We start from the raw sequence: 23801 nt of genomic DNA, 5'->3' as shown, positions 1-23801 counted from the left end.
CTTTCCCTCTCCTCCGCAGCGCCTAACTCCAGGTCTGATGCTGGCCAGACGGGGAACGATGTCCGACAGAGGGCAGTGCTGAGCGGCCTGGCGAAGAAATACGTGGTCGTCGAGATCCCACCTTACTGCAGGCAGAGGAGCGGGGAGCCCGACGGCGAGGTCGAGGGGGCGAAAGGTGAGGTATTCGGGGTGAGCTGGTCTCCGATGGCCCCCGGCGGCGAGAAAGAGAGAGGGGAGACGATGGACTGCACCAGCAGCCTGGAGGACGAGGCGGAGCGAGAGAAGGCGATAGAGGTCTGCCCGATGTAACGCCACGACGGAGGCGGTGATGGGAACGATGGAACCGTTTCAGACTTTTGACTCCTGGATGTTGAGACGGACAGGCCGTGGAAATGTTACACTGACAGGTCCAACACATTTCAGAGAGTTTTAGAGGCGGGGGGGGGGGGCACTTGATTTTTATCTCTCAAGTGAATGTATCACCTGTTATTTCAGTGAAACGCACCAGATCGAGATGAACAAGTATTTTTCAAAGCGATCGTGCCGATGTGGCAGCCCTCCTTTAGCACAAATAGCTTTCATTAACATGATGGAAACTGCATAGAGATTATTTTTTCTGAAGAGGTTGTTTATATTTAATATTGTGAGATGTCGATTTTCCTTTTGTCCTTTCGAGGTTTCTTATTGTCAGCGTCTCGTCTGTGATGAGGGGTATTTAAGAGCCCTTTTATTGTGTGACTTTAAAAACTCAATTTCACAGACTCTGTATTCGTCGACAAAGAAAAGGACACAAGTCACGAGAAACATGCGCTGAGCTTGGGATGATAATCTCCACTAACTGTGCCTAATTGAAACAAACAGTTGTTTAAGTTCAACTTCTCTAGAATCAATAAACTAGAGGGTTTTAGTAAATTATTTTTTTACACCCAGTCTCTTCCACTGGAGTTAAAGGCGACTTTCCCAAACGGCAGCATCAATACACAGAGATGAATTTGTGCGGATCATTTCACTCAGTTAAAAAAACTGATGTGAGATCAGATTTGTCGACTAATGTAATCGCCTGCAGTCCATCCTTTAACTGCTTTATCGGTTCTCTAAAGGATCTCAGTGATGCGTTTAACATCTTCTAGCTCACTCAAGTGAAAGAAAACTGCTTTTTATTGAGTTTAAAGTTTGATGCTTTCTTCAAGGTACCAAATTAAGAACACGCGTCAGAGTTAGACATGTTTTGTTTTAGTTTTTTTTTACCCAAAAATATGACCTTGTACATTCTTTTATTTAGATTTTTAAAAGTTGCTGCTGAAATTCATGAGTTGACTCCTCCAAACAGTCCGTCCACACAAAGCTTCAAACATGAAATAGTGACGGGAATCCGTGAAAAAAAACATTGAACTCTCAATTGATTCCTGTCCAGACTCGACTGCTCTGCCGGTGCGGCGGTTTCCCCATAAAATGTCTCCAAATGCCCCGTAGCTCCGTGTCAAACATCAAACTCTTCATTCACTAAGAGGTGACGCGTTCGAGTTGTGGGAATTGAATTCACTTACAAAGGGCACTCGATAAAGTCTCACTGATTGATCTCGCAGAAAGGCACAACCTGCCGTTCTCTAGTTTGCATTCTAGTATTTATGAAAGTGGAATTACAATTGAAGCAGCTTAAAGTACCACAAGAGTTCAGTATTTAACAACTGCAGCTTTATTGAATGAAGAGGGTTTTTTTTTTTTTCCAAGGGGTCACTACAGCTTGAACCACATTTCACTCGTCTAATATCTGCACATGCTTCGTAATACACAGTACCTTTTGGTTAAACATGGGTTTTCTGGTGTGTTTTTTTTTTTTTTTTTTTTTGTAACATTAAGCGATGATTGTTAATGGCTGTTGGGCTCCACATGCAATAAAAAGCACGACTCTTCTCCCACAAGGGAGAGAGAATTTGAAATATCTGGTACGTTGTAATTATGTAGTCTACAACCTGTTACACTTGTGGCTTTTGCACTAAAGTTTATTTCACTATTTTACTTTTACACTCGGTTAAAAATGTCCTAAAAACAAAAACCTTCACTTTGACTTTCACAGCCCGGAGAAAATAGCAGCGGCTGTTTAAAGTACTTGTAAGTTCCCATGAAATGTTGTGTTTCACTCTCAGCTTTTATTTACCGTTTTTCTTTTTGTCTTCAGTCATAATTGAAACTGTGGTTCAAGTCTCTCCGAAGACTTTTGGATGAACCGATAAAATGTCAAGTCATTGAGCGTGATCGCCGGCACGCCCCTTCACCGATCTCATCCCGCTCTGGACTACAACACACTTGTACAGTGATAATATACACGGCGCTTGCTCGTCATTACTATGCAACTTTAATCAGTTTGACAGGATGGAGGACCGGAGTTGATATTTATGCAAAGAAAAACATGACATGTCTTACCGTTGTACATTTGTGTAAAAAGTTTGTGTTCCCTGCGTCGTTGACTGCAGACTGAGATGTATTTTTGTTTCTGATTGAATAACAAAGCTTCCCTAAAATTTTCCCCTGGTGTCTTTTTCTTTCCACGGTTCACCTGTTGGAGATATGTTAAGAAGTTTGTCTCGATGACTGATGAGATTCAAGATTTCACTTTTGACAACACGTTGAAATCGGTTTCTTTAATCTGGAAGAAAAACATCTGAATCAGTTTTTTTTTTATTCTGATTGTGCTGAATTTGAGTCTATTTACATCTACCCCATTTACACCATTTTCTTACTCCTCTCTTTAGTGACAGATCTCTCCTGACTGAGTTTTTTTTATCTTTCCCAAGTGGCCTGAAAGATGAAATGAAATGTCATTTGCTGGGAGTAAGTGGTGGCGACGCGTCTCATGACGAGAGAAGAAATTCCTGGGGTTTGAGTCCAGGTAGCACCAGGAAGTCACTGTGTTTGGAAGTTTATCCAACTTTATTAATAAAGTACTTTAAGACAACCACAGGGGAACCAATTGATGTACACAAATTAAAAAAAGATGACAAAATAACTTATAAAAAAACTACATAAAATACAGAGCCCAACTATAAAACCAGCACCTGGTAAAAGAAAGAGGTTTGATTTTAAGACTTTATGAAAAAAAACAAAGATGGCTGTTTAATGGGCTTCAGCAGATTGTTTCATAGTCTAGGAGCTGCAAACAGGGCCGTATGAAAGCATGTTTAAAAACACGACTTCTTTGCTTCTCCAATGAAAAGATCAATTAGAACGTTGCCGCATGCCAAGCGACCGCGGCTCTAGGATTTAATATCACACACTACAGGTTTTTCCAAAGTCATAAATCAGATAAGAACAATGCATACTAAAGTAACTCCAGAAATGAAAATGATGAGTTTCAGGATAAATAACATGGCTGAGATCAGAGAAACAACAAAGGGAGGAAAGCAACTCTTTTAACAAAGTTCTCAGTCGTAGAGAAGTCTCATATGAGAAAAGAAATATTCTGGATTATTAGTACTTCTGCATGTCAATCTCCAAAAGCTCTATCTTTGCATGACACAGGCCAAACTATGCAAAATAAAAAAATTTTTTTAACAGTTTGCATGTTCTCTCTATGCGCATGTGAGTTTTCTCCAGGTACTGGAGGAGGTAATTTGCTTATTCCATTAATAAATACAGTGAATGCATGGTGGACTTTATTGTGGATGTTCTGACTTAATCATAGACGAGTTGGGCTCAGCCTCTCTGCAGCATTTCATTCATACAATCAGCTGCTTTGATCGCTAAACTCACTCTGAGCCATCGCGTCTATACAGTCAGAACAGTGGGAAGAAAAGAGGGAAGAACTTCAGAACTAGATACCGAAACAAAAAAAAAAAACGAACTAAATACAGTAATAAAGTACAAACACTTTGCCCGTTTGTATTATTTTACAGTGAAATCTTAAACTGCAGATTCAAGAAGCTCCACGCCTGGCGTCATGAGTTCTGTCCGCGTATCATAAATCTACACTAGTTGTTTTCGGCAGAGCGGCGAGTATTTTCTGGTTTGCGATGGTCAGTGTGGGTGGAGCGTGTCCTGCTGGGCATCAGTTGAACCTAATGAGCAGTTTTCTGGTGGGACTTGAGGCTGGATCTCTGGGTGAAGCACTTCCCGCACATGGCGCACTCGTGCGGCTTCTCCCCGCTGTGCACCACGGCGTGCCGGATGAGGTTGCACTGCTTGGTGAAGCTGCGGCCGCACTGCATGCAGCTGTACGGCTTCTCGCCCGTGTGGCTCCTCATGTGCTCCTTGAGCTGACTGAACCTCATGAAGTACTTGTCGCAGAAGGAGCAGCCGAACCTCTTCTCGCCGAGGCCGGACCTCCAGGGCGTCCTCATCCTCCTCGCCAGGCTGAAGGCGGAGCGGCTGTGGCCGTAGAAGTGGGCCGAGGGGTTTGGCGACATGGGGTCCTCGTCGGGCTGACCCATAGAAGATCCGGCGTCTCCGTCCTCGTTCTCTTGAGGGATCAAGCTCGGATCGACGCAATTAATCTGGGATAAAGCGCCGTGCCCTTCCTCGGGTTGCGACCGTCGGTACGCAAAGGTGCGGGCTCGCCGCTTCGCCCGCGCCGCGCTCATCAACGCCGACTGCGACCTCCCCGCCGAGTGGACTCTGGATCCTGGGCTGTCCTCCAAAAGCAAACTGCTCGGAGAGGCAAACGTGGTGGGCATCTGCTCGAACTGCGGCCCGGCGTAGGAAACGCTCGGACCGCCGGCGTCTCTGCACAGGCTGTTCATCCACATCTGAGCTTCGTCTTCCTCGGTCACAAACTCATCTGGTTCCAGAGGAGCTGCGTTCTCATCAGGATCGTCATCCGTCTCCAGTTTCACCGCATGCTCGGCCTCGTCTTCGCCGATGTCGGGCTGCTGCTGCTCCGGGAAAGTGTCGAAGCCATCCACCGGGGAGACCAGGGATTCGGGGTCGGCTGAGTCGTCAGCCGAGTGGTAATGCTCGTCAAAACTGTCCGCGTGGACATGTGGCGAGGATGGGAAGTCTGGCAGCTGCTCAGCTCCTGAGGCTAGCGAGAGCAGAAGAAACAAAAGAAGGGGGTTTACAGGCCGGAACATTTTTAAATCAAACTACTACTTCTGTCATGGATCTGTTGTGAAGTTCGTCTTTTGCTCACAGTCGCTCATCTTGTCCTCGATGTCGTTCCTCCACATGTCCTCCTCAGCACTCTCTTCTTTGATCAGAATGTGATCGTCTGCAGGAGCGGGCTCTGGGTCTGCACACTGTAACGGCAGACTCAGTGTTAAAGATCTACACCAGTAAGGCAACACACAAAATAACCAAAAAGCAGTGAATTAAACAGTGGAATTTAGTGATGCCTGATGTTATCGACACACCAGGGTTATTGGGAAATATTGTTTACTGAATGAGTTAATAGATTTCAGCTTGAATTTTGTCTTAATGTCTGACAAAATTCTAAAGTAGCCGTGTGTATCGTAGACTACATGCTACTAAACTACATACTTACTACTCACATACTGTGCTACTACATACTCAGTCCCGGTGCTCATCCCACAAATGCATGTTTCTTACAAGTGTGGCATCATTTTCTTGGGAAACAAACAAGGTTCCCAATCGTATGCCTGTTGAATTTGGCGCTGTACGAATAAAGTTGACTTGAATATGAAATAACTACTTACTTTTCCATCCTTGTGTTATTTATCCCCGTTGAAACTTTTTCAAGAATTCCTCCATATCAATAGTATGTATCAACATTAATGTTAGTGAGAAGGACAAATGTCTTATTTCCAATATTTGATGAGTTATTAATGCTCTACTTTGAAGTCAATAAGGGTCCGTGAGAAGTTGTAATTATTGCATCCATTTTATTTACATTTCTCTCGATGTTTTCCAGAACTGGGACTGGAATGTTCACTCGTACCTGCGGGGGTTCACTTGGGGTCCCACTCTCCATGTGACTGTCCCAGTCAGTGTTTTGCCCGTCTTTGTCCAGCACTATTTTCACTAAAGGAGGAAATCTGTCTGTGGCTGGAGGGTGAAACACTGAGGAGGCGGAGGACAACAACACAACATGTAGTCAGTTACTCCTACTCGCAGGTAACTCGAGGCTCAGAGTGACAGAAAGGTCCCCACCTCTCCTCCTGGCTCGGATCTTGCTCCTCCTCAGTTCTGCCTCCAACATCTCGCACTTTCGCTTCAGCAGGTTGATGTCCCGCCGGCTGTGGCTCACCTCCAGCCGGAGCACCGCGCAGCTGTCGTCCACCCGCCGGTTGATCTCCGCCACGGCCGCTTTGGCCAGGACCTCCACCACGGACAGTAGCTGGTTCTGGAAGCTGCAGCTCTCCATGATGAACTCTCTCGCGGTGGATTGGACGAACGAACCGAAAGCCCCGGTCACAGCGGTGGCTTCACCCCCGTCTCTGGACGAACGAACCGAGACCCTCGGTCACAACCGCGCAGCCTCTGCTTGTCTGGATGGACCGGACGACCGAACCGAGACCCTCTGTACAAGCAGTGCGTTCACCCAGGGGCACACAAAGCGGAAGAAGCGTAGTGATTGTTGCTTCCGCTAATACTATAATTGGTGCGCTTGTTTTGCTCATCAACGCATCTTCTGTGGGCGGGAATCGTTCGCTCGTTCTCAATATTCTGGGGTTTATGACACTCCATATTTTCCAAAACAAGTTAAAATAAGTTTTAAACTGCGGTGTCAACGTTTGTAAGTGCTTAGATGTTTTCAAATCGCTATAGATAGTTGTCACCGCTCGATGGGGAAGCACTGCAAAGCAAAACAAGGCCACCTTAGCAACTGTCGCCTCACGTGACGTGTCTTCATTACCGTAAAGACCATACCATCTTTATTTATAAAGTGCTTTCACACACGCAAGGTTGAAATCAAGTGCTCTGCATGACAAGCACGATTAAAACATAAGACACAAACAAAGCAAGAAATACAAGTATAAAATATAACTAAATCGACAATATAAAAGACAAAAAAACAATCAAACAAAAAGCCGTAAATACGAGTATAGGTGCGCATTGTGACCTCAGCTGCTCTAAAGACGCTGATCCTTTGGAAACAAAGACGTGGACAGAAATTGTCGCCTTTAAACTTTCTTTATGGTACATATATGACAAAAACATGGTATTCTGTCATTTAAATTGCACACTGCGTACGCCTCATCTGAACGGGAAATAAAACAAATGCTGCATCTGGTATTCAAACCCAGTCCTTGGGTATTCAGCATAATGTCACAGGCCAATTTTGTCAATCTTTTCCCATGTATCTGCAGGGTATCACAAAATAAAGTTAAAAAAAAAAACCCCCAACTAAATAAATTTAAAAAATCCTACTGTAACTTAGGCAATACAAAACAAAAAATAAACTACTGAAACACAAAATTGAACTGTGGATTAATTAATACCTCTGTAGTTAGGCAACAGGGAAAGCTGGTTACCTACCTGAGAGGTAAATTGAGCTTTAAAATCAACTAAGCAGGTGAGTTGGTGAAAATATGCTGAAAGCTGCAAAATTGTGCTACCAAAGAAGTCAAGGGCTTTGGTCAGTGTCAGTATGGTGACAAATGTAGAGTTGAGTGGATAAAGGATTTGTGATTTTTTTGCTCTGAAACTTAGGGAGAAACTGAGCTAAAATGAGTTTCACACCCCTGCTATATGTAGACTAATCATATGTTTAAACCCAGCACTATGACCAAAAATGTTTGTTGGTGATTGCAGAACATATTTTCACAATTCCACACTTGAAGAATATGACTTTGATTTGAAACCACACCAAAAAATACAGCACTTGTGCCATATGTTGTAATTTCAGTTTCAAAATTCAAGTCTGGGCTTGGGTACAGGTATTTGATCTTGTCTATACAGAGTTTTAAAGTGCTTTCTTGTCTTCCTACTGTGCAAAAACTAGCATATGAGGTTAGTTGGCTCTAAATTCCACAATGTGAGTGAAGCTGTGTGATCGATTCGTGCGCTGCCTTCACCCTTAATCAACTGCAATTGGCTCCAGCTCCCGGCTACCTTAAGTTAGATGGATCGCTACTCTCAGCAGTACTTGACAACTTAAAACGTCTTCAAACTTTCTGGTGTGGGTACATTATGAGTGGTTCCTTTGTTGTTGTCTGCTGTGTCCAATGACTGTGGGACACAATTATGTAACATCATCCATTTTTAGCTATGTTTTGCTCAGCATACTTTAAATTACTTTATAATACTACACACTACTTTCTTAGTAGTTGAATCTGTGTCAGGCTGTTGTGGTACTTCTAAGGTAATCACAGGGGCATTGTGTGTTACTGTGGTGTGATGGATTTTCTAATGTAGCATTAATCAAATTTGTTCCTTTTGTCTTCTCGATCAACTTCTCATCACATCAGACATGACAAAGCATATGGGGCTCACCTGGCAGAGAGTACAAAGCACATACAGTGAAATAAATGCACTATACAGATACAAAGAACTGATTTCCATACTCAATCAGCAGAGGCGGAGACACCGTGGGCCACACGTACAGATAAAGCGCACGACATGGAGAGACACTCAGGAAGTTAACAGGGGAAGTTTAGTGGTTACTTGCGTCATCGTTTTATGCTGCTACTTGTGTGTCGATGCAGAGTGAAGGTAGGAACAACTGGTACGAACTTTTTCACTTTTTAATGGATTTCTTGCCCCCGCATGCTTTAACTTTTTCCGAAAAGCGGTAAAAGAGGGAGGGGTGGTGGGCAAAGAGAGAGCAGTGGCAGGTGTCAGGAAGATGGAGACGGTGGGGAGAGAGTTTGAATGTTTCTATGAGGCTGTACGTTCAGACTTCAACAGCGCTTGACTTCCGCTGCAGTGACAATGGTGCTGCAGTGGCCATGACATGTGGCAAACAGGACAAACAGGGGCCCGTGATCAACTCAGTCCTTGAGATGGGAGCTGAGATTGGAGTATTCATTGTGTCAACCACCTATAGAGAACATGCGTAATCGGAGGGCAACTTTTTGAGGCTCAACTTTCTGAATAGAAGAAGCGCAGAGTCAAGGGTGTGGCCTTTCATTCGAAAATAGTCAGTGCATCAGGGGGAAGTGGTGAGCCACTTGTGCACAGAGAGCGGATTTAGTGCAACTTGCTTGATATTGGAGGGGGGGGGGGTTGTTGAATGCAATGTGAAGCTGCTGTTCCCACAAAGAATCATTTGTCATTTCTCCTTTTGCAGGGTGGAAGACACAGCAAAGTATGTCCCAACACCACGGCTTTTAAAGACCAACTCTAGTGCAACACTTCCTACAGAGGAAACATCCTGCACCCAGCAACATGCACTAAAGTAAAGGAAACCGAAGCACCGGCGGGAGCGGTCGAATCTCTGAAATGAGCAGCACCTCTGCAGAGCCACTGTCACGTTAATCGAGTTAATTCAGCACACCCAGAACAGACGGTCTGTCTGTGGCAAAACGAAGCAGCAGGGGCCGGGACGGATGTGAGGTGTAAAGAGCAGACAGGAAGAGATGCGGAGAGTTCGAAGGAAGGGAGCAAATAAGGAGAAGGTGTTTGGATGTGACCTGCTGGAGCACCTCACTGCCACCGGTCAAGAGAGTAAGTGAAGTAATTTCACTCCTCATGCACACTTTTTGGTCCATGAACCGGTCCCTGTCCCTTAACATCATCCTGTCAATGTAAATGAAACAACGATACTCTAACTGGGTATATATCTGCACAACCTGTGTAAATCTGTGCCAGACTGTCTGACTTAATTTGGAAATGCTAAAAGTTACCGTGTAGCTTCTCACAAGAAACTTTTGTAACATTCAGCAGCAATGATACAGACGATTGGAACATGTGTCGTGTTTTAAAAAGTCTTGGTTTCTCTTCCGGTCGTTCTGATAGTAGAGAAAATCTTTGGTTAGATTCTGAGTCGGGTCAGGGGACCTGGGCATGTGTTTTCTCTGTTCCTCTCAGATCAGTGTTATTTATTACTAATAGTGGAAGGCTACTCTACAGAAAGTTTTAGATGTCCCACACTAACACACCTGATTGCAGTGATGGACTTTATATCAGGTTTTCTGTAAAGATTAGACGGGCTCATTTCAGCAGGGTGACATTGAAATGGGGACTTCAGGTAGAAACTGCATATATTACATGTACTGCATTCACAATGTGATTTCCTTCCTATGCATGCCTATGGGTTGTGTGGTTACACTGGAGTATCCAGAGAGCATGTAGGCTACAGGAAGTATATGCAAACTCCACACAGAAAGCCAAGCCAAGTCCACCATGGGGGTATTGAGCTGCTTTGACAAATACATTTATAGTTAAAAAAAAACAATATGTAAATTAAAAACAGGATGTCATAAAGGGCATTTCTTGATCAGCAACATTTTCTTCCAGTTACATGGGAATTTGATGTTGTCATTTTAGTATTTCATGAACATATTTGCTCGTTTTGAATTTGACAGCAGCAATACTTCATACACACACACACACACACACACACACACACACGCACACGCACACAAAGAAGTTGGCAACTTTGGTAGTGATCAGGAAGTTAGATGCACACCCACTTACTATCCTGTAGGTGCAGGGTAACAAAACAAACAAAATGAAACAAATGTAATAAATAGACTGTGTACCTGTTTGCAAATGCTGTTTTAATTCGACATGTACTTGATTGCTACAAATGAGCTTCCACATCTCTATATAAGATTAAAAAGAGTTGGTAACGGCAAAATAGGCGCAAGTGTGATTTTCTTGTACAACATTGTGTAACACACAAAGCGAAAGGCTGTTAATTGAAATCCATTTCCACAGTTCCCCAGGTTTTGCGGTGCTGCAGCGAGTTTGTTGAGCACAATGGGATTGTGGATGGAATCTACAGATTGTCTGGGGTGTCTTCCAACATACAGAAGCTGAGGTAAGCTGTGCACCTGTTTTAGATGTGACCTGTGGGCTTTGTGTGGTGTGTTTCAGTAGTCTTAATATGGGATTTCATTGCAGCCCCAAGTGAATTGTGTGTTTGCGTTAAATCAGGGGCGAGTTTGAAAATGACGGGGGTCCAGATCTCAACAAAGATGTGTACCTACAGGACATCCACTGCGTCAGCTCTCTGTGCAAAGCCTATTTCAGAGAGCTGCCCAACCCTCTGCTCACATATCAGCTGTATGACAAGTTTGCTGTGAGTATCCCAGACACACCGACACTTTCAACATCACTCAGCTACTAATCAGCAAAGAAAACGTGCGATTAGACTAAGATGGTCATCATGTTTAAGACAACTCTTTTTTTTTTTTTTTATCAGTGATGTGTTCTTCTGTGAAACAAAGGGAAATGAAAAACAATGATATGCTCTCTTATTACAGGAGGCAGTGGCCATACAGCTGGAAGAGGAACGGCTGGTAAAGATCAGAGATGTGCTGAAAGAACTGCCAGCACCACATTACAGGTTACTACTGTCTCTGAATTTGTGTACTACAAGTATCCTTTCACATACCAAATACATGCATTCAGGCTAATTGGTGTGTGTGTGTGTGTGTGTGTGTGTGTGTGTGTGTGTGTGTGTGCGTCTGATTTTCTTTGTAACCACGACCTGGAACTTAGAAGGTGATAATGATAATGTATTTGTACGACAGGACTCTGGAGTTTCTGATGCGTCACCTTGTCAGAATGGCTTCATTTTCCTCAGAGACCAACATGCATTCCAGGAACCTGGCCATTGTCTGGGCCCCCAACCTGCTCAGGTGAGCTCATTTCTCACTCCATTGTTTTAATTCTATTTTTATGATTTTTCCCTTATGTGTAAAAAGCAACAACCTGTATCTCAAATGTTAGATTATAAGATCACCCCCCCCTTTTTTTTAACCAGAAGCAATAATAAGAACTTAAAAACAGCTAAAAAAAAAACCCACAAAACTTTTCACTTACATTCTTACTTTTTGAGTTGCACCACCAATAATGCTGAATTTTAAAATCTTTAAGTTGAAAAAGAACAATTGTGTGCACTTGCCCACTTTCTTTCCATGTAACTTTTTCATTCCATACATTACTCTCTTCCTTCACACAGACACAGTTAATCTGTGCGCTAATCCCTCCATCTTTATGTTCAGGTCAAAGGACATTGAGGCGTCGGGCTTCAATGGCACGGCTGCTTTCATGGAGGTGAGGGTCCAGTCCATCGTGGTGGAGTTCATCCTCACGCATGTCCCTCAGCTGTTTCCTGAACCAGGTAAAACAAACTCAAATGTAAACACTTATAATCGTTGGAGGAAAAGGCCCGTGGTTAATGTCACACCCTTACCGTCACCTCATCTCTTCACTCTCCCTCATACCCAGGTATGTCAAACCAGAGAAGGACGTCTCTTCCCTCCCCATCAGCGATACCCACTCAGGAGGAAGCTTTGTTTAAGCCAGTTCCCACTATTGCCCACTTTGGTAACATAAGTCCTGGAGACGGTCCTCTTCCAATAAGACCCTACCATTCTATCATTGAAGGCACAGACAAGTGAGTACATCATCTACTGAAGTGACGTCACCTTTTAACTGCAATCCGGATGTGTGTCCAGGCTTTATACGTTCAGTTTAGTTTAGGTGAGTTTATTCGCATTACAGAATAGAGTACAGTCCATGCACAGTTTATCATTTTTACAAATGGATGTCTGAAAAGGTCAGTCCATTAATTATTTTTTTTTTAGCTTTTAATGAGGGGTTCACAAGACATAGGCCAGATGTCTTTGGAATAGAACTACATCCAAACAGACAATCCCGGTGTTTAATTACATCAGAATAATATTTGAAGAATAGAAAAAAAAGTCAAATCATAATTGAACATTCACTCATAAACAAGACTCAATGCCTTGGTAGTGAATTACTCATATGTAATAGTAATAATTATTAGTTACAATGCACTTTACATTAAAACAATCTCAAAGAGCAACAAGAAACTTAAATAAATAAATGTAAAAGGTAAGTAACAAAACAGTTTAAAATCATTGGGGGTTTTGGGTTCAAAAGGAACACCATAAGAGGCAATTAGGAAAAGGTTTTATTTAAAAGGTAGGTTTTTAGCTTTTGTTTACAAACATCCGTAGCCTGTGGGGCCCTCAGGTAGTCAGGGAGGGCATCCCACAGTCTTGGGGCAGCAGAAGTCCCGATCATTTTGCATGAGGAGTCGCATTTGTAAGTGTTTTCCTGATGGGCTCGTTCTCATTAAGCTCATTCTAAATCTGCACGCAATGCTAAAGCTGCTACATTTAAACCTTTGTTTTCCCCCTGCGATTGAGTTTTTAATCCTAGAGATGGCGTGTGCATAGAAAGGAAGATTGGAATGATTTTTTTTGATTGTTTTCTTTTACAATATAGTACAAGCAGTCTTCAAGAAAATGTAGCAAGCATGCCTCATAGGATTGTAACCATGTCTACAATGCATGTTGAGATTATGGCGGGGTGTTTGGTTTGCATGTATATTTTTCATGATAATAAAACTATTGTTGCTTTGCTCACCACAGGAGAAAAGGATCTCTCAGAGGAAGGAAGTGGATGTCCATCTTTAACATTGGAGGACGGTTCCATGACCAGCGACGGAGGCATAAACACTCAGCCAAAGGTGCAAAATCTTTATACAAAAATTTGTTTTTAATTGGACTGGACACAGTACAAAGATTGACAAACCCTTCAATTACTTTATGGCACCTGAAGGCTCTTTCTTTTTGTCCTACATTAGCCTGATACAACCGTGATCACAAGACAATCTCCCTGTTATGAGCTCATATTTGGTGGGGGTTTTCAAAGTTAATCTTGTTTTTATGAAGAAAAGCATTTTACAACTGTTCTTAATTTTAAATACCTGCACACAGAGACTTCATTAAGTTCTCAGATGTTTCTTGGTTACAGAATATACAGTTGCATGTACAGTCTGTGGTGTCCTCGGTCTATTGCTCACAGACGCCTCCTGCCTGCTGCAGTCATACTCTGGTTCCACCTGCTCCTCCCATCATCCTCACTGTTGCCCAAAGCAAATGGGATGCAGCATTTTAACCGCTTATTAACAATGTCCAACACCTAATATAACCACAAGACATCTTTATTGCAACAGTATTTCTATTCTATTCTATTCTATTCTGTTCTATTCTATTCTATAATGTCAAAATTGAAGACTGATGGAAAAGAAGGATATGATTGCTAAAATCACGAACAAAAACCGCAGAAAATGTAATAAAATGTTTAGCATCTTAAATTGTAATTGAAAATCCATAAATGCAACATAAGATAGTTTTTGCATGTGTTTCTAAACTGAACTTTTTGAAGCTTTGTTAGCCTCATTTTAAAGTTTAAACATGTTTTGCGCCCCAGGTAAATTTGATTTGGTGGGAAATCACAGTTATTCTTTTCATTTCAGAGAAAGAGAGACCTGCTTTAAGACCCGCTAGAAGCATGGACTCCCTCAGCACCCAGTCCTTCCCCAAAGAAGGTGCTGTCCTCGCAAACAGTTTACAGCTCGCCACTCAACTTTTGCTTCGTAGATTTTTGTAGTTATTTCACTTTGGCGGATTTGTCTCATCTCTTTCAGGTTCGAAACCTCCTGCTCAACCTTCCACCCAGATGTCTCCCCTTGTTACCCCCACGACCCAGTCTGGCCCAGACATTGTAGTGCCTACTGGGGCAATAGGGGGCAGTGAGTACGCCGTGACCTACCGCAGGGGCACAGGCTTAGTTAGTGGTGGTGGAGGGACCCAGGGTACCTACACTGCCCTGGATCCAGAGGGTTTAGCGGGGAATGAGGCTCACCAGTCCAGATCCCCAGGACTCTCTACCAAAGTTGGCCGAAGAGCAGCCATGCACATCACAGGTCCCACCATGGTTACGGTGCCGCTGCATATAACCTCTTCCCTGGCACTCGGGGTGCTGAAAGGGGGTGGGGGTGATAGGGTCATCCACCGTGGCAGAGATAAGGATGGAGGGGAGAGGGTGGATGTGAACGAAGGAGGAGAGAAGACAGAAAAGAAGCAAATCAAAGAAATACAAAAGAAAGTGGAAGTAAGTAGACAGGCTGAGAAGAAGAACGACCGCGATGAGGAGAAAAAGAGACAAGAAGTCGCGGCACTAGAACGGAGCACAGTAGCACAGGATGACAGTGGTGAAAAAGGTGTGGCGACAGAGGAAGAAGAGGACGAAGACGCACAAAGAAATTCAAAGCAGGAGCCAATGACGACTTTTCACAGTGAATCCACAGAGGCAAGAGAAGAAACCCTCAGTTCAAACTCTGAAGATGTTAACTGTGACTACATAGGTAATTTCTTCTTTTTTTTAATTAGAAGTTATCCAATTTACTTTAATATCACAGTTTCAATGAATGATTGTACTAATAATAATATATTATTATATTATTGAAATGCAAATCAAATACAGCTATTCTTTAAATGCATTTAGGGTTTGTTTCCATCATCTTATATAACACTTTCTGTTTGTGAAGGCATTGTTTTAACTGTAATAGAAGTATATTTTGTTACGAAAGTTTTTCCTTAAACTTGTTTCTTTATTCCCCCTTTACTGCGGCAAGTATAGTTCATGTCACCAACATTACCGCGTCTCTAAACTTAAATTCCCATTATAGTAATGACGACAGCTGAGCTTGACAGTCTACGGGGACAAGACAACAGCTTGTTGGAGGTTCCTGACGTCCTTAACTTGACCAAGATGGAGGAGGATGACCAAGAGTTGTCTGGTTACGTTCAGGATAACTTCGAATTCCTGGACCAGATGGACTGCAGTGTTCTGGAACACATGGACTGCAGTGTTTCCTATCAGGTGTGTGTCGTCTTGTGCTCAGAAAGTAACTGTGAAGTATTCTGCACTCCCTTTTCACACCTTTTTTTTTTTTTTTTTTTTTGCTTCTCAGGTAAATGAGTTTTCAGTTGAGCCTCCTGGTCACTCTGACGACGAGTACGAAGTGATGCATTCGCCCTGCCATCGTCCCACCGAGCTGCAAACGCACCTGCAGCCTGGTCCTGAAACACACAGCCAGAGTCAAACCGAGCTGAAGCCCCACAGGCCGCTCAGCCTCGACTCACACAGTCGACACACGAAATCCCTCAGCCTGCCGCAAATGATCTCTCCCTCCCACGGAGCAGAGGAGTCCAGCTCCGAGGAGGACAGCGCGAAGGAGGACAGCGATGACATCGAGTCCAGTTATGATGAAGACGAGAGCATGTTTGTTAAAAGCCTCCCATCGGATTTCTTTTTAAACACTCTGAGGTTTGAACCAGATGCTGGCGCAGAGGACAGTCCTGATAGAGATGCTGCTCGTCACCTGCAGAGATCTGAGGAAACAGAGAGCCAGTCACCAAACCTTGAACTTCCTGCATGCATGGCTGGAGACAGAGAGGACAAAGACAGAGTCATAGAGCAGGCGATCGCAAAAAACAAAGAGGAAGATCAAGTTTGTCATGTGCAAGAAGAGCTGGACAACAATACGCAAAGGTGACAAGTTTTTCTTTTCTCAACTCAACCCCTCATCAGGCAAATGGCCACAATTAGTTACTTCAAAATCTCTTGCAAGTGGCAGTATGTTGCATCTATTAAACATACTTTTGGCTCCTTTGTCGCAACAAGCACGTTATTCTGTTGAACGTTATGATTCTATCGTGCATAGATAATATTTACAAAAATCTGGTGAGAAATCCATCGCATTTTATCACTACATAAGGGTTTCCAATGGATTATTGTATAAACAGGGACTTATATCAAGAAGTCTATTCAAGACTGAGGAATGAAAAATGTATGATCTCTACGATTGCAATATGAAGGATTTAAACGCTACACGAAAACCCCAGATGATATCAAAATGCACCTCTACAGCTACTATTCCATTTATGTCATTTCAGCGATGAGTTTTCTATGATTAGAATAGAATTTAATACAAAGGAAATATGTTATTAATCCCAGACAGATTCATAAACAATAATACTTTTTAAAAAATGATAACAGCTGGCAAATATTTAGCAGCGGGTTCAGGAATACCTCTCAATGTTTTAAGATCTACCATTTCATTGTTTTGGATTAGCAACTTCTTTTGTTCAGCTTTCTCACCAGATGTTTGTAGTTGCCACAAGTTTCGAACCAACTACTATAAACCCACTATCGACGGCCTGTCTAATGCAACAGGTCGATAAACTGTTAGGCACTGACGATAAAGTACATTGTTCCAAAGAAAAAGAAAAACTAGAAGTATAAAACTAAAGAAAAGTGTTGGTTTTGATCAAAATACTCACTCATTATCAGATTCATTCATATTTCAGAGAGATATGTACTGTATCTACTATTTTGAGATTCTACAATCTGAATTCAGGAAAGTATTCAAGCTTATTGTGATTTTAAGAAAATACTGTTATTCAAATATATCTACCCATAGAAGACATTTTTTAGATTTCGGGATGCAGAATCCTAAACTAGTATGGTATATTTTAAAGAAATTCACTGATGAGTGCATGCCATATTAGGTTCATAAAGATAGTTGATAAGAAACTAATCCAAGGAAGGCAAGATTTTGACTTTTTGCAGTTTGAAGTCAGAGGGAATTTTGGATCTTTCAGGTGGTCAGTGACAATATCCCTCATGACTGACAACAATCATCTGTGTTCACAACAATAATTAACATCATCATGTTGTATCTCTTAGACGTTCAAGCTCCTTTCCTCTTCCTCTATTGATAAGTACATTTGAATGCACATTATCTCACAGTAAGATACAATAATACTTCAGTCTTAATACATTATTGGCAAAGTGTTGAAAATGAAAAACTGAATAGCCTTATTGCAGATGATGTTCTACAACCCCCTCTCTTCAAATGATTCCAAAACAATTTAATATCATTAAAAATGTGATTGCGTTGTCAGTTCTTGATACGCTCACAATGGATAAACAACTCATTAAAAGAATCAAGCAATTTTTAATATTTAGATTGTGAAGTTGTGGGAAGAAAATCCAGTTTAATGGAATATTTATGAAGTTTTGAGATACCGCCACCATTTAATAATCTAATCCATCTGTTGGTTCGGGAGTTAGATTGTGTGTTTCGACAGGAAATGTTCAACCTGGATTTTTGTACGTTAATTTGCAGTGAAGCAACAGAGGACGAGTTTCGACCCGTGACTGATGCTGGAAGTGAAGAAGCTCTGCCTGCACAGCCGACGCCCTGCGGCGCGGAGTTTCCACAGCCGAGCGGCGAGGACGGTGAAGAGGAGATTCTTCATCACGGATCCACACATGCTGCGGAGGAAGACACCTTTAACGCTCCGCTGGAAGAGGAGTCCAGAGAACTCCCCGTTACAGCTGCAGAGCTTCAAAGTGATTTTAGAGGGGATTCATCAGAGGGAGACAGTGAGGAGAGAGAGGACACGTGTCAACAGTTTGCTCTGGCATCAGAAAAACACAATGAGGACACGCACAGAGAACCCATCCAGAGGATGAGTGACGAGGTCGCTGACGAAGTACATGAAAGTAGCACAGAGTGGGATAGTGCAGCGGGGGGTGACATTTGGGGTGAACTTGAGGACGTTGTCATTGAGGTGATAGAGGATGAGGAGCGTGAGCGGTCCATGAGAGAGGATGCTGCCGGAGCAGCGGAGGTGGAAAATGATGATGACGCCGAGGTCTTAGGGGAGAAAATGCAGGAAGCAAAGCAAGGGGAGAAAAATAAAGCAGAAGTTGGAGTCGAGGCAGAGGAGGAATCACTGCAGGCGAAGGAAGGAAAACCCACTGAGCCAGAGAAAGACTTTGTGGAACATGAGACGTATTTACCAAAAGGATGTGACTTTGAAAAAGTAATGCAAGAGGAAACTCCCTTTAACAGAGAAGTGCCGAATCACAGCAGAGCAGAAGTTACGAAACAACCGGAAAAAGAGAGCGATGAGTCTCATGTAGCATCAGGTTTAGGCAAACAACCAAAAGAGGCGAGGGAATCAACAGAGAGCGGGCAGTGTGATCTGAGCCGGAGCAGTGTAGAAAGCGTCGCGAGAAAGCTGGTGGTCTCCAAACACCCAAAGGTTTACCAAGTTAAAGCTGTGCCGGTCGTGCCCCCGAAGCCACACCACTGCAAAATCACAGCCCTGACCCTCCGGCAGCAGCAGAGAGAGAGGAAGGACGCCGAGCGGGGCAGAGAAAAGGCAGGCGAGGTCCCGACCGACCGCGACGCAGTCTGTGTAGAACAGGCGGGCGTGGACGACAGCGCCGAGACGAGGGACAGGCTAGAGGTGCGGGGAGGAGACAAGGAGAGGGGCAGGAGGCGGGAGCGGGTCGACGGCGCCGCGAAAGACTCAAGCAGGAGCAGCCCCCTCAGCATGTGTTTTGATGAGGCCGTTGCCATAGCAACCATGCGGCGAGAAAAAGAGAGGCGAGAGGGCGAGGCAGAGGCAGAGGGTTTGGGAAAGTGATGTATGATGTAGAAGCTTTTTTTTCCTTTTTCTTTCTGTACAGTACAATCATTTAAACTGTACTTTGTCCACATGGAGCATAAAATGCTGCCTTTTATTTCCACATGGGTAGAAGATTTGTCCCAACACAAAGTACAACCGTAGTCTGCCTATAAAGAACATGAGGAAAATGGATTCCGGGAGGTAGATTATTCTAATTATTTAGTTTTTTTTAGTTGGAGATGGCTGACATCAAATTGATCGACAACTGAGGTTTGGTTGCCGCAGCAATTATTTGCATCTCAAAACACCGGGTTTCTTCATCGGATTGGCGGTAAATTATAAGAAAACTGCTACCAATGTTGAGTTGAATAAAACAGATTAAATGAGGAGTGAAGGTAAAGTGCTGCTCCAACAACAAAACACCATACGTAAAAGGAACGATTGGTCTGTTAAACAAAACAAGGTGGGGCGACTGAAAGATTTAACTTAAATCTGGCTTACAAACACTGGTCATACAATCACAGGATTCTTTTTTATTTTTTTATTTTGCAAAGTGCATATGGGTTACAAGTTGAAGAATGAAATATGAGCATCGTATGGAAAAGGTGAATAAACCAGATAAATGACTGATGGGATGTTTGTCTCAGTTTAGAGGATTATGTGAATAAAAATATGTTTTGATAATAGTGTTTTTCTTTCATTTTCAAATCCATCAAAATTTTATTTTGTGGTCAACAACCACGGTCTTTGATTTCCCCACACTTTATTGTTTACCGTTTATTGAAAACTTAAATCATATCATCAAAGGAAAAATACAAACACTAATCGAAAAGTTAATGCACAACGAAAATAATGCAAGTCGATCATCCATTTCCTTTGAATAATATGTACATTTCGCTGATATTCATCCATAAAAATCATTTAAATTCTGATTTAAGTATTCAGAGAACACAAAGTGGATGTGACTCACAGGTGACGGGTGCGCAATGCAAAGAAAGACGCACACACAATTTGTTGAAACCAGAATCGGAGTCGGAGCACTTTTGTCTATTTCAGTTTGACGATCTCAATTCTATCTAAGTCGGACCAGTTATCAATCCCAAACCCAGTGAGGAGCGGCTGAGTGAATCTGGCCTGGACTTTGTGGATGAGAGACACAGTGCCAGAGACGCTGAAGAACGACAGAGTGCCTGCTCTGTGATCCAGGTACACTCCTATTCTTGAAGAAATGTGACAAGACAACTTGGTTTTGACGTTGTTGTCCCGAAAGTGATAATCACCAGGACAACAATGTAAAGCCCAAGATTTGTCATTCAAACCAAATCCACATGTTTGTGAGCTTCCCCCTCTGTCGATATTCTTGTATGCAACTGCAATAGAAACACCACGTCCACTCCAATCCACCTCCCAGTAATGTCGTCCGCTTAAAGACTCTTTGCTCAGGACCTGGACGCATTCAGTGACTCTTTCTTCATTGAAAGGATAGAAGTTTGCAGACCTCTGTATTGTTACTTTTCTATTCTCATTTGATAATGTCAGGCGTTTGTGTGCAGTGTTTACATCCAGTGTGATTTCACATGAATATTTTAAGAAGTCATTTCTGGTCACTGGCTCTAAGAGTAAAACATCCACTTTAGCCACTGTCACCGAGATGTTTGTGCGTTCTTTAGTGAGTGTTGCCTGTAGTCTATCTCTGATCTTGGACACGGCTGCTGTCACGTCCTCGAAGTAGCTCAGGGGACGCACATCGACGGTGGATGACAGCGTGGGCTCGGCGAGTTGTGACAATGAGGGACAGTTTCGTAGGAACTGGGTGTGATCCTCTGTGCGTGCCACTTGCTCCAGCTCAGCGTCTTTGCTTTCAAGCTCAGAGATCTCCTGCAGCAGCGTCTCTTGTAGCTCTTTCACTCGACTCACTTCGGTTTTCTGCTGGGATCTGATGCACTGCTGCACGTCAGAGCTTTTCCTCTCGATGAGCTGGATCAGCTCTTTGAAAATGTCCAGGCTGCTCTCCACCGTTTTGTCAGCAGAGCAATCGATGGCCTCCATCTCCTGCTGAAGCAGATCCACCTCTTTCTCCAAGTCCTGGATTCTCTTCTGGATTTTCTTTCGACTCCCCTGGACCACTTTCTGCCTCTCCGTCCTTTCCGCTTCGGCCGAGACTGCATCGTGACCTTTGTGTTTCTCCACTAAGCAGAAGCAGCAGATACACTCCCGATCAGTCCGACAGAACATCTTTACCAACTCATCGTGACGAGAGCAGACGTTGTCCCGCAGCTTCTTGGAAGGAGCCACCAGCTTATGTCTTTTTAATGGAGCCACATCATAATGGGGCTGAAGGTGTTTCTCACAATACGAAGCCAGACAAGTCAAACAGGACCTGGAGGCTTTCAGTTTTCTCCCAGTGCAGAAATCACAAGCCACATCTTCGGGCCCAGCCTGGCAGCAGTCAGCGGGAGCGGCCTGAAGTCCAGCCTTCTTCAGCTCCTCCACCAAAACTGCCAACATGGTGTTCTTCACCAGGACAGGCCTGGGTGTGAACGTCTGCCTGCACTGAGGGCAGCTGGACACTTTGTTCTCACCTTCTTCACCCCAGAAACCTTTGATGCAGCTCATGCAGTAGCTGTGTCCACAGGGAACCGACACCGGCTCCGTCAGCAGGTCCAGACAGACCGAACACGAGAAGGTTTCCGTGTTCGGCTCAACTCCTTTGTGCGCCATTTCACCAACTCTGTGAAGTTTCACTTTCCCAGAAGAGGCGAGAGGCTGAGCGCCGATCTACAAATCATGTGTCTCAGTAGTGGGCGGGGCCTATCGATGCCGACACGCCGCCATCTTGGTTCCGCCCATCTGTAGATCTGCAGGAAGCGTGAAGGAGGCGCTGCAGCGTCGAGGAGGAGTTTGAGACACTGCATTGACCAACAGTCTTTAGTTCCGCTGGGCTCATAAAGACAGAAGGACATTGTATTGTATGATATTGCACGACATTCTTCCATGAAGAGCTTTCCAACATGTGGAAATGAAAATCAAACAGTGGGTCAGCTTTTTATCATGCGGAAATGAAGCATATATTACAACAAAACCAAAGAGGCTGTGTTAGCATTTTTTAGAAATTGCCTCCAACAGTCAAAATCTGGCATTACAGTAAGATGGGCTGATTTTATCACGTGAACAACTGATTAAAAAAAAAGTGATGTGGCTCAAAAACCATCCATTGTCAATACCACCAACACAAGGTCCCGGAGAGCAATTTTAGAGTCATTCATTAACCACAAACCCTTGTTTGTTTATTTGTTTTGTTTATTATTAAACAATTATAACAGCATATAAATGATATACAGGGTAGTAAAAATGTGTTTAAATACTCTCACAATAATCTGTTCATCCTCTACGTGTAACCCAGTGAAAAAATATTAATAAATACATGCCCATGATAAATAGTTGGATAAATAAACTGTTCAAAGCATATTAAAAAGTGATTAAAATACATTTTTTTTGGTTTGTTAAAAATGTATGAAATGTGTAAAAGGTTAATTGAATTTTTCATTTCCTTTTGTTCGGGTTTTTTTTTTTTTTTTTTTTTTTTCATCTTGTCTGAGATCCTGCCTGCAGCTTGACCACTGCTGATTGGTTAATAGAGACCCTGAGGCGAGCAGGAGGGAGGTGCAGTTGAGCAGGTGTGGGTTCACCAGCCTGGGAGAGAGACAGGAGAGGAGAAGGAGACAGAGCAGCACGAAGGTAGTGTGTTTGACAAAGTTTCAGGGAGTTCTGCGTCGAAGTGCATGAACGGCTCCTGTTATGGGATTGGGGGGGTGTAGTGTTCAAACACTGGCCAGGCCTTTCGGTGTGAAGTTTGCATGTTCTCCCCGTGTGTGAATGGGTTTTCCTCCAGAAACCCCAGTTTCATGCCACAGTCCAAAAACATGGATGTGGGGTTAATTAATTGACCCTAAATTAGAATAAAAGGAGCCATTCTAGCATCAGTTGTATGACAATTACAGCCTGCCATCATTTAAAGCTAGTCATGTGGCCAGCAGTGTGCTGTGCAATTATTATTATTATTATTATTATTATTATTAATTACTCAATAAAATTAAGAAAAATAAAATGTAATGTGTTTTATCATTAAAAAACAAATACCACTAATTGTGAATTGAAGTGTCGGCCTAACAACTTTGACGGTGTGTAATAATACTACATATCTCGGTGCACCAACAGTGCAAGTTCACAACTGCAGATAATATAAATAAAAGGCTGCTTTGCAACATTTTATTGACATTGATGTTACATAGAATTACATTTTTAACACATTGTGGTTCTGACCCCCCCCCCCCCCAACATGTTGCACCAGCTGTTTAAAGGATTTCTCATCATCATGCATCTGCAGAGAGACAACCATAATGCACATCAGGAAAATGACACAGAAAGGAA

At 43.1% G+C, this 23801-nt stretch overlaps 4 protein-coding genes across 5 annotated transcripts in view; 2 read left to right on the top strand and 2 right to left on the bottom strand.

Annotated features, from left to right (window-relative positions):
• The window catches only part of tesk2 (testis associated actin remodelling kinase 2), a 28791-nt gene extending 26266 nt beyond the window's left edge, over positions 1-2525 (top strand). Inside the window, exon 13 of the mRNA XM_080471243.1 lies at positions 20-2525. Within this exon, the coding sequence (XP_080327369.1) occupies positions 20-309 (290 nt within the window). The 3' untranslated portion in view covers positions 310-2525. The remainder of the gene's footprint in view (positions 1-19) is intronic.
• Positions 2526-2905: 380 nt separating this feature from the next.
• On the bottom strand, positions 2906-6548 carry LOC308114397 (uncharacterized protein). Its single transcript, XM_080471255.1, has 4 exons — positions 6103-6548; positions 5891-6012; positions 5126-5231; positions 2906-5017 (listed from the first exon to the last, which is right to left on the bottom strand). Exons 1-4 carry the CDS (start codon positions 6314-6316, stop codon positions 4056-4058), a joined length of 1404 nt encoding a protein of 467 aa, XP_080327381.1. The 5' UTR covers positions 6317-6548; the 3' UTR covers positions 2906-4055.
• Positions 6549-8521: 1973 nt separating this feature from the next.
• LOC308117044 (uncharacterized protein) lies at positions 8522-20054 on the top strand. Of its 2 annotated transcripts, none has more exons than XM_080475647.1 (14): positions 8522-8607; positions 9185-9561; positions 10777-10879; positions 10996-11140; positions 11325-11407; positions 11595-11702; positions 12069-12187; positions 12295-12463; positions 13467-13564; positions 14357-14428; positions 14528-15247; positions 15572-15765; positions 15857-16437; positions 18077-20054. In XM_080475647.1, the coding sequence occupies exons 2-14, from the start codon at positions 9474-9476 to the stop codon at positions 19386-19388; spliced, it is 3792 nt and encodes a 1263-aa protein (XP_080331773.1). In that variant the 5' UTR covers positions 8522-8607; positions 9185-9473; the 3' UTR covers positions 19389-20054. The 2 variants fall into 2 exon arrangements, with proteins under 2 accessions (XP_080331773.1, XP_080331774.1); XM_080475648.1 differs by having other exon boundaries at positions 8551-8620.
• LOC308117058 (E3 ubiquitin/ISG15 ligase TRIM25-like) lies at positions 20023-22124 on the bottom strand. Its single transcript, XM_080475668.1, has one exon. It carries the CDS (start codon positions 22089-22091, stop codon positions 20418-20420), a length of 1674 nt encoding a protein of 557 aa, XP_080331794.1. The 5' UTR covers positions 22092-22124; the 3' UTR covers positions 20023-20417.
• Positions 22125-23801: the final 1677 nt, after the last annotated feature.

The sequence above is a fragment of the Lipophrys pholis genome (genome assembly GCF_963383615.2).
Source record: "Lipophrys pholis genome assembly, chromosome: 1".
NCBI classification, from domain to species: domain Eukaryota; kingdom Metazoa; phylum Chordata; class Actinopteri; order Blenniiformes; family Blenniidae; genus Lipophrys; species Lipophrys pholis.
Note: the sequence above shows the minus strand (reverse complement) of the source record. Positions and strands in the feature narration are given on the sequence as shown.